General features: G+C 37.3%; 1 protein-coding gene across 5 annotated transcripts in view; it reads left to right on the plus strand.

Annotated features, from left to right (window-relative positions):
- EXOC6 (exocyst complex component 6) overlaps positions 1–10,034 on the plus strand; it is a 205,165-nt gene extending 195,131 nt beyond the window's left edge. For all 5 annotated transcript variants that reach the window (XM_063101916.1, XM_063101918.1, XM_063101919.1 and 2 more), the window contains 2 exons: positions 8,631–8,743; positions 9,685–10,034. In XM_063101916.1, the coding sequence (XP_062957986.1) occupies positions 8,631–8,743; positions 9,685–9,817 (246 nt within the window). In that variant the 3' untranslated portion in view covers positions 9,818–10,034. The remainder of the gene's footprint in view (positions 1–8,630; positions 8,744–9,684) is intronic.
- Positions 10,035–10,592: the final 558 nt, after the last annotated feature.

Genomic DNA, 10,592 nt, shown 5'->3' on the forward strand with positions numbered 1-10,592 from the left:
CAAGGGCTAGAATTAGAGTCTTTACTTTTCCCACTGCCTGCTAAGGTAATGCCATAAAAATTATTCTTTTCCTGCTAAGGCAGTTGGGATTTAGTGGTCTTGGTTTGTTTCAGTTATCCCAAATGGATGTGAGGGCGATCTGGCTGCGACATCTGTCACCCCATTGATCGCCAGGGTTGATTCGGCTGATCTGGCTGGCTAGGCGGGTGTCCCCTTCCTCCCTCACCACTCCATGTGCGTCCCTCCCGAAGCTGCGCGCTCGGTCGAAGAGGACGACCTTCCCCGCTAGAGGAGAGGACCGTTCTTCGGTCAAGGGTATACGAGTAGCTGCGCTCCCCTGCTAGAACCTCCAAACAAGCTCTCAGTTATCCCAAATGGTCTGAGGTCCATTTTATTTTGTTTATTTTTATTTTTTTCTAGTAATTTTATTTTATTTCATTTTTAAGTTTATTAATTTTTTTTTTTTTTACATTCTATGATGTTGTGGAGCAGTTGGGGGGGAGGAGGAGAGGAGAAGGGGGAAAGAAATAGAGCGGGAGAAGGAAGAAGGAGGTGGGGTGGGATTGAGGCCCGTGGTGCCCCCCTCATTCCTGCAGGGGAGACAAGGGGGCTTCCAGCAGTGGCTTGGTCATCACTGGGCTGGGTGCAGATGTCAGGGGGCATGGTCGAGGCCCTCAGCCTCCCACGTCCCTGGCTTGGGAGCCTGGAGTGCTTCCTGTGGTAGCTAAGTGGTCATCGCTGGGCTGGTTGCAGGAGTTGGGGGCCATGGCTGGGGCCCCCAGCCCTCCCTACTCCCTGGCTTGGGAGCCTAGGGGGCTCCTGGTCCTTCTAGGTTTTATAGATGTTCTTTGATGATGTGAGACCTTTACTAGTTAACATCAAACTTTGTCTCTGGTCTGTGGGTATTTTGTTTTTTCTTTCAGTTCTGTGTTGGATTATTCGCTGTTCCCACCACTTAAACTCTGTACTGGAACTATTTACTGTGCTTTGGTTGCTTCTAAATGGAGGAATTTCCTGTGGGGACCAGCACTTGAGCCCTATGGTTGAGCTAAATTGCTGCTTTGCTGCTGATTACCTGGTGAAGGCTTTTTGTGCAGCTCAGGTTTTAATTGTTGACCTTGTATGTACTTCTGGGTTGTGAGTTCCAGTACACCTGGGTTTTGTGGAAACTCTGGTCTGGGCCTGAGACTTTTCAGCAAACTGCACCCCTTGCAGATCTTTATTCCTGATCTGTCTCCACTGAGTGGTCTTGCACTGATTGGGGGGCAGATCAGTTGTCCAAACTGTGCCCCAGTGTTTCCCTAGTGGCCCGTATCCTCCATCCCCTGCAATCCAAACACTTCCCATGGGATGGGCTATGCACTGGTCCCTTGTGATGACTCACTGGCCTCTGAGTAGCTCTTTTTTTCTATTGTTGTGGCTCCTTGCTCCTATGTGGGTCCACAGGAACTCTGTCAGTGGTCTTGCTGGCCTGGAGACCAAGGCCCTCTTCTCTGCAGCCTCCAAGCAACTTCATCCGAAGGGCACAGCTGCGGCTTTTGCCACCTCTTCCTCTGTGTGCTCACCAGCTCCAACCTTGAAGTGGCTAGGATTCAAAATGGTGAGAGTGGTCCTTTCTTTCTCTCATTGTGGCTTTTCCTGCCTTCGTGAACTCCGTAAGTCTCTCCTCCTCTTCCCCTGAGCTCTAGCAGCCCCATTTTGACTGTTGTTGGTTTTTAATAGTGGTAAATTGGTTGGTTGTGGGAGAGAGTGATGCTGGGGACTGTCTATTCTGCCATCTTGACCAGATGCTCCTGCCCTGAGTTTCACTTTAAAGAAGAGAATGAGATGCCTCTGGGATCTGAAGTACTTAGTTTTAATCTTAGTTTGGCTTTTTTTTTTTTTTTAAGTCTGAGTCATTTGTAACTAATGGCAAATTATAAATACTATTTGACTTCCTAAAATTTTAGAGTAGAACATAAATGACTAATATTATTGAAGTTTAAATTAATCCAGCTATTAGATTCTCCAGGTTTTCATTTGACTTATTTTAAATCACACCCATCAGGATGCGGAGGGTGGTAAAGAATACCCACTTAGATTCTTGTAAATGGGGAAAACTTGTTATTCCCTTTCCCTTGTTTTTCTTAATAATTGTACTATAATGGAGTACATAAAGAAACCCAGCCTAGTCTAGCTTCCTTCATTCAAGCAACTGGCTGTATCTTGGAATACGGACATGTCAGTATATAATTTTTTTCCGCTGGCTTATCCATATTGTCTTCCTTTGTTGTTCAGTTCCTTCCAAAGTCAGTTGATAGGAGCAGATCTTATTTCTTAGCTTTAATGATGCAAAATGACTCATCAGAGAGAACTGGAAGTCTAGTGAACACCTCTCATCATGAGTTTCAAGGTATTAGTATTAGTCTTTGAGCTTCATCGGTGAAGTCATTACATAAATACCTGTTATATAAGTGTGGCAAATAACGTAATAAATGGGACAGAAAATTAAATGTGTGACCCGGGAATATTTATTTAACATGTTCGATGGTAACATCACTGGTTTACAAAAGGTAGTGCCGGCCAGTTAGCTCGCCTGGGAGAGCCTGGTGCTGGTAACACCAAGGTCAAGGGTTTGGATCCCTGTACTGGCCAGCCACCAAAACTGAAAGGTAATCTCAGGAACAGAACTTTGGTTGTGAAATATTTTAGTACATTCTATAACACAAATTAAATCAATCCTAAACAGATTAATCTGGCTTTCATAGTAATTATAAGATATTACTAGAAATTCAAAGATGTCTTAATTATTAACAGTTTACATGTAAAGTAAATGATAACATAGCTATATTAGTTTATAAGATGTGGGTTTAGCATAGACTTATAAAATTGTGTGTCAAAAGATAACATATGCAGTTCACCTCAACACATATTTAGTTGGTGCCTGCTGTATACCAAGTACTGGGCCAAATGTGAGCATATATATATAAAGCAAAACAAGTCACCAGCTTTGAGGCACTTATTATAAAATACATTATTAGGAAGAAAAGGCACTTCAACTTTTGGGATATTGGGAAGAGACAAGGGCTGGGATAGTCATGAATCACTCCTAGTCCTCACAGAGATGGGAGTGGAAAGGCTGATTTTGAGCAGGTTTGGCAAATGGAACATTTGAAGAGGGCTGGCTTGGGTAAGGTTGGGTCAAGGTGTATCAAAGAGCCACAAGGCAGCATGAAAACAATTAACAGTTGATGGCAAAAAAGCGAGGTGGCTTGAGGCACAATACTGTTTGGTTTCTTTATAGTTTTTGCCCAAGCTTTTTCTGGCTGCCACTTAAAATTCTCTTCTGTGCTGCTTATGGAGTTTTCCAAATGTGGTGTTTTCAGATAACTGGAAAGGAAAGAGAGCCAAGTGCTTTAAAAATAATATGGATCTCAGCATTTGATTTCACCATCTACTTAGATAAAGAACTTGTATTTTCCTCGAATGTGGCTAATTAAGACCCATTTTTCTTGACTCCCCAGTGACTAATTACTCAGGATTTGTTTGAAGGACAAGTATTTCTTCCTTCAATCTGTATTAGAGTTTAGGATTTTTGTTGTTGTTTAAATCTCTGAAGCACTCTAGGAACCCTTGCCTCAGCTTTGTTTTTTGGAGGCAAAGGAAAAATGATCTCCTAGTTTACTTTTGGAATCTGCAAAGCAACCCTGAGGTCCCAGGTGGATTTAGTATTTGGAAAAAGGAACTTGGGGGACTAAGGTTGACCCTGAGCCCCCAGGTCACTGTTCACATTTACGAAAGCAAACCTGGTATCCCCAATTGCTTTTCTCTTGAGGTTGGCTTAACTTTATTTATCTTCTGTCTTGGGTCAGTGCCCCTGAGGTGCTTCAAAAGCAAAACCCAAAAGACCCAAAACAAAGAAAGCTAAACCAGATTCAAGGAAAAAATGACCTGGCACTGTGGGCTCACTTTTACAAAGGCAAAAAGTCACTTCAAGAGATCCATAGAATGGTTTTAAGTCTGCCTAGATTCGTTGTGTCATTTGCACAAAGTGATCTCAACAGGTCTGAGATCCCTGTTTCTTGCCTGTAGATCTGGAGGGAGTCTGTAGGATGGGAAACTGTCAGCAAGTAAATGGCTTGACATAGATGAATTCCTCAGTGATTCTGAAGTGATTCAACTATTTTGAGCATATAAATGGGACCACCCATGCAACCTTTTCTTTCCTTAAGCTGATCTTTTTGTTTGCTGGACACACACAAGGAGCACCGAGGAAGTGAAATTTACAACTCACTTATAAATATTGCGTACATCCACTTTATGTTACCAGATTAGTTATGAAAGGTATTTTTGAATCCTTGGTGAAAAAAAGAAGTTAGCATACTAATTTCAGGTAATCTTATAAATCATGATGAGATAGAACTGAGGCACATTATTTTGCTATTCATTTTTATGTGATCCATACTTTGCTTACTTCCCAAAAGGATTTAAGGTGGAATTATTTTACTTGACTATTGGAACAAACCCATTTATAGAACTTAATACCAATTTTCATTATCATATGCCAGACTTTATCCTTTAATAAGTAATTGTAAAATTGCTTTGGGGTAATCTGGAGAGATTTTTGTTTTTGTTCATGTTTGATCTACATCTTTGAACTTCAGGTATATGTGTTAACTAATAAATTCACCTGGTGAGACCATGCCTTACTGTTTATAAGACTGAAAGAGATTTTGTGTGATTAATAACAACTGTATTATTTGTACGCTACCATCTGAAGGAAGCAAACATGAAGTAGAGAGGTGAGGTTTTCCATATTTTAGGTCTTAATACTAAGAACATAGTGCATCCTGTGAAACCTGACCAATTGTGAGAGGCAGTCCCCAAGGCAATGCCTGTTGATGTGGAGTGAAGATGAGTGTCAGTGGTTGTACCTGGCAGCACCTCAGTTTCCTCTTCCTTTCCTGTCACACTCTGACTCCAGAGCAGTCGCGTTATTTTTAGGTCACTGCCATCAAAGACCAGTGTTTATGCTTCTTGCTCAGAATATTCATGGGTAGCAACCTATAGAAATGGGCTCAGCTCATAAAATCTGGCCTGGTATAGTGTTAGGTAGGACCCAGGAATAAAGTCCTGGTTTTGTGTTATATCTTTCAGTTCAATAGAATTGTGTTTTAAAAAGTGAGAAAGGACCTTATAATTGTTACAGATGAGGGAAACTGGTAGACCATTTAGAAATATTAGTGCTGCTTTCTCCAGGAAGATCATTAACTCAATTAACATTAGACCCAGTGCTCTATCATGAGGAATTTGTCTTACCAGTACCCCAGTGAAAACTTGGGAGAGATGGAGGGAAGTTAGTTGACTGCATTTAGTTGCCATAGTTTGCCCGCTGGCCAACATCATCCTTTTTCAGAGAGCTATCAGCGTAAGCCAAAGTAGTCTGTAGGATGTTCATTTTTTGTACTCATGAAGTCTAAGAAAAAAGTTCCCAAGTAAACTTGGAATAGTGGTCTGCCATCATCAATCAATCAGTTATTTCTTGAACATCTACTGAGTGGTTACACTGTGCTGGACATACTTTATGAGTTTGCCTGCCCAGCTTTGTGAAGTTTATTTTTATTTACTTATTCCTGAAGTATTATGCATTTGGAAAATCCTTATACACATGGAAAGAAGAAATCAGAATATGAGATCAGCATACTTGCTGGCCCCATCTTTCCTCTTTACCCACATCCATGTATCCTTCGGGACACAGACACTGAAATGGTGCTCAAGTTCCACCGTTGGATTCGTAGACTGAGAGTAACAAGGAAGCAGTCGTCACCAGCTTCTATGTGAATTAGTGGTTTCTATCTTATTCCATATTAAACTAAGAGTAGCTTTGGCTGGGTTACAGTAATTTCAATTACTCAGATTTTGTGTGAATAGTTTTTTAAAAATAATTTCTTCATGTTACATCAAAATATTACTTGTTTCCTCGTTAACTGCTTCGCCACTTGTAATGTAAGCTCCTCGAGGAAAGGGATTTTGTCTCATTTCAATAGTGTATCTCTGGTGTCTAGCACATCATAGGTGGGCAGTCAATATTTGTTGAAGGAGTAAATGAATCTTATCTAGATCCTTGGCCCTTTTATTCACATTGGTAATGCATTCCTTAAGCATTATGTGCAAATTTACATGAATTTTCAAAGATATCTATAAATTATGCACAATATGTATTTCTACAAAGTATTAATGTAAATATGAAAGCATATAGATTATGTTTGTCTACATGTGGGCATGTAGGTTAAATTTTGTGGTTCCTGTAATTTCTAGAGATTTGCATATGAGTATCTGACCATATGTGAAAAATGTAAGCATAGTGTTTCGTTATCTAGGAAAGTCTTTTTGTGCTGTAGAAGAAGCAATTCTGAGTTCACAGTTGGAGTTGGTGTGGGTTTTTAATTCATTAAATAGGCTCCTCCTTTCCCACCTGGGGGTAGATCGGCTCAAAAGAAAAGGAGCCTTATTTTAAGACCTCTTCCTCTTCCATATCCCAAAGGTCATGTTGCTAATGCCTTTTGCAAAGAAAGGGAGATTACAGCCAGTATATTAAGTGGTTACTTTCTGCTGAATCTGTGCATGAGCACGCACACTTGTGCAAACACACCACATACACCTGAAAGAGGACTCCTTCAAAATGAGGCTTTTGCTGACAACTGCGTCAGCGGTGTTCATTACTGAAATTTATTTTAATATATTAATATATAAACCTTATTTCTAACTATAGCATTAACACATGTCCATTGTACAGTATTATGAAAATAAAGAAAATAAGTTACCCATAACCTCACCACACAAATAACAACCATTCTTAACATTTTTCTCAAATTTTCTTCCAGTCTTTTTTGATAGGTTTTTATGGAATTTAGCAAAATTTATCATAAATATCTTCCTAAGTTATTTAAAATTGTATATAAACATTAATAACCACATGGTATTCATTGTACAGTTATACCTCACTACTTAACCATTTTCATAATGTTGAGATGTAGGCTGTTTTCAGCCTCTTGATAACACAAATAACATTTTCAAGATTAATATCTTTGTGCAGAAGTTTTTCTACTGTTTTTTCATAAGTTTTTTCTACTTCCTGAAGTTACATTCCTAGTAGTAGGATTACTGAATCAAGGGGGATGGCGATTTTTATAAAGTTCTTAAACATATGGCAGAATCATATTCTGGAACACTTATACCAATTTACATTCTCACCATCAAAGTGTATGAAAGTAACTTTTCCTCCTTGTGAAACAACACTCAAAAGTTACACAGAACTTAAAAGTTCCCTTTTCTCTTTCAGAAAGTATATTCTTTAACATTGTCTCAGTGTAGTTTCTGTACCAATATTTCAACTTTTGGTATGGCCTCTAGAATGTAATTGTTAATGTTAATGTATAGTTAATATTTTCATTATAAAATTTTCTGTGTTTTACAATAAAGTCCCTACTAATAGCTGCAAATTGGATGGGAAAAGATTCAAAAGACACCCTTACCTTCCTGAGGAAAAGCTATTTTCTTGTAACCTTTCTTTAGGTGGCTTTGATCACCCCCAAAATTTATCCTTCTTGAGTCAGTAGGTCAGCTCATGTATCCTATAGGTAAATGCAAATGCTTCTTTTATTTGAAAGTAAAACGAGTAGACCCCTTATAAAGTGAGTTATAAAAAGAAAGAAAAATATAAAAACTAAAGGAAGGTGGTAAGTAAAGCATTTAACTTTCTGAAACAATTCAAATGGGGATAGGAAGTTGGTTTTAAATGGCTTAAAGGGGATTAGGGTTTTAAAGTTGGATAAAGAGTTTGGTGCTTTGGTTTAGACATAGCATTGCTTTTAAAAGATTACTTCCATATTTGACAGCGATTCTAACTGGAGATTATAAAGCAAATAGTCTATTTTAAGACACTACGGAAAACAAGAGGGTTTCTTTTTTGTTGTTGTTTGTTTATACAAAATGATCTCCTTGAGTTAACAGGCTGAATCTTGAAGCCCTCCTTTCATAATACTACTGAGGATCTATCACCAGGGAGAATCCAGCAGAGGTTGTTTAATGCACTTAATTGAGATTATCTGAGCTTTTGGTTTAAATTAGTTTTGAAAAAGTCTAGATATAAACAGTTTCTTTGAACGGTAAACATTCTTACCTCTAAGAAAAAAGGTTCAATTTAAGTTCTTTAAAATTCTTCATACAGTTAGTAGCACCAGCCCTTATTAATTAAATGTGAGTAGTGACTGAATAATGTGAAAGATACACATTACAAGTGTTAATATGATTATATTATATGACAAGTGTTATTATAATTATATTACACATTACAAGTGTTAATATAATTATAGTGTTTTCATTATTTTACAATTATTTGAAAATGCAGTAAAATACTTTATTAGAAAAGCAACTCCAGACAATTTTAATAATTTCAAAGTAAAAAGATAGTGTTTACATTTTGGTTATAGAGTAGTTAGTGAAGGTTTAAAAATGAATTTTCTTATTTTATTCCATCTAAGAAGCAAGTTATATTAAAATGGACCAAAAATAGCAGATACTTGATTTATGTGTATTGACTGTGGGTAAATATCAAAAGCTGATTTAACATTTTCCTCCATCTTGCTCAGCTCCTTGATCTGTTTATGGTTTGGGATTGGTCTACTTATCTAGCTGATTATGGACAGCCAGCTTCTAAGTACCTTCGGGTGAATCCAAACACAGCCCTTACTCTTTTGGAGAAGTGAGTATATTGTGAAAACTTTTTTGTATAACATTTTAGCATTTTTTGATTCAGTGATAAAATGAGTAACTAGGGATTTCCATCAAAGTGGACATTAAAAGCTCAGTCCATTGTGATGACAAAAAGATATGCCTCTTTCTTTTTTGCCCTTCAGAGTTGGTGTAGTTTTATATGCATTTGCTGTTTATATTGATGTAAACAAGACATTTTTCCTATTATGTGCTGAATTGCAGGCTTAATTGACATTAGGAGTGAGTTTACTGGAGATATCAGTGAGAAATGGAGCTATTTTTTAAAAAAATCTGTAACACAAGAAAGAAGGGATTTGGTAAGATGTGGCCAGGAATTGGAATGTTTGCCATTATGAACATGTATTCTTTGCAGGTAGAAAAAACAGGTGATTTGAGAAAATAATATAGTAAAAACTGAGGTAACAGGATTTGCTGGTGCATCTTGTTCAACTAAGCATAAATGTAGGAGTTACTTTTCCCTCTCATTATGTGGCAGACTTTTTTTTCACTTTATCATATTTCAAGTACCACTGTTAAAAGCCTAGTTTATATAATGATATTAGAAAATAGTACGATATAAGAAAACAACAGGGCTAGCCAGTTAGCTCACTTGCTTAGAGCAAAGTGTTGTTAACACCAAGGTCAAGGGTTCGGATCCCCATACTGGCCAGCCACCAAAAAAAAAAAAAAAAGAAAACAGCATATTTTAGATTTACATACTAATGCAAAAAATATAGAATGTAAAATAAAGCTGCTAATTTTTTGTGATTGCTATATCTAAAAGTTTGTTAGTACCTGTTTTCTTTGAAGTGTATTTTTCAAGCATAGGATTGGTCTGAGATAATTCAGAGCATGCCAAGGTATTTTACTTGTGACAGCATAGCTTTTAATTTCCTTTTACTGAGCTTCTTTATTCACATATATTTCTAGGATGAAGGATACTAGCAAAAAGAACAATATATTTGCTCAGTTCAGGAAGAATGATCGAGACAAACAGAAGTTGATAGAAACAGTTGTGAAACAGCTGAGAAGTTTGGTAAATGGTATGTCCCAGCACACATAGACTTCACATTGCTTGCACTCATTGACACCAAATCTGTGACTCAGCATTGATCTCTAACAAGCACTGGTCATGATGCAGTAATTTGTTTACAGAATTCAAAAATACAATAGAGAAAGACACCAATAAGGGTTTAAGCAAGAAAAATAAATATTATTTGTATGGATTTTTAAATAATTGAATACTATTTTATATATGGAAAATGTGACATTTTTTCACTTTTAGGGGAAAAAAGGCAAAAATGTAATATATAAATCATCAAAAATTGTATATGAAACTGATTGCAAATACATTAGAAAAACTTATGCCTCTAATAAGTATTTTTTTCTATTTAGGCTTGAATGATTTTGTTTTTTCGTCAGTATATGGTTTTGGAATGCAATCATGTCTGATATAGGAGTATTTCACTGTCATTTTCTGATTTTTAGCTTTTATTTTCGCCTCAATGTAATTTAAGTAGACTAAAATGTCTAATTCTGCTGGTTCTGAGGGAGAAATAGACAAATCTTTAAAGCTCCCTGAAATCAAACTTAACTCAGTAAGAATGTGAATTATTTGTTCTACTTGGGTGGTTTAATTTAATTGTTCTGAATATGAAGCAAAAGTTTTGGGTTTTCTAAAGATGCAGTGTTTTTTTTCTGTTCGTCGGGGTTAATATTTCTAACTACATTGCTTGTAGCTGACCCCATTTTAGGATTTGTTTGGTTTGATTCGGTGCAAATTAGAAGAGAAGACAGACGGAAACTAACGAGGGCTAACCACTTCAGGTGCAACTTGT

The sequence above is a fragment of the Cynocephalus volans genome, chromosome 7 (assembly GCF_027409185.1).
Source record: "Cynocephalus volans isolate mCynVol1 chromosome 7, mCynVol1.pri, whole genome shotgun sequence".
Taxonomy (NCBI): domain Eukaryota; kingdom Metazoa; phylum Chordata; class Mammalia; order Dermoptera; family Cynocephalidae; genus Cynocephalus; species Cynocephalus volans.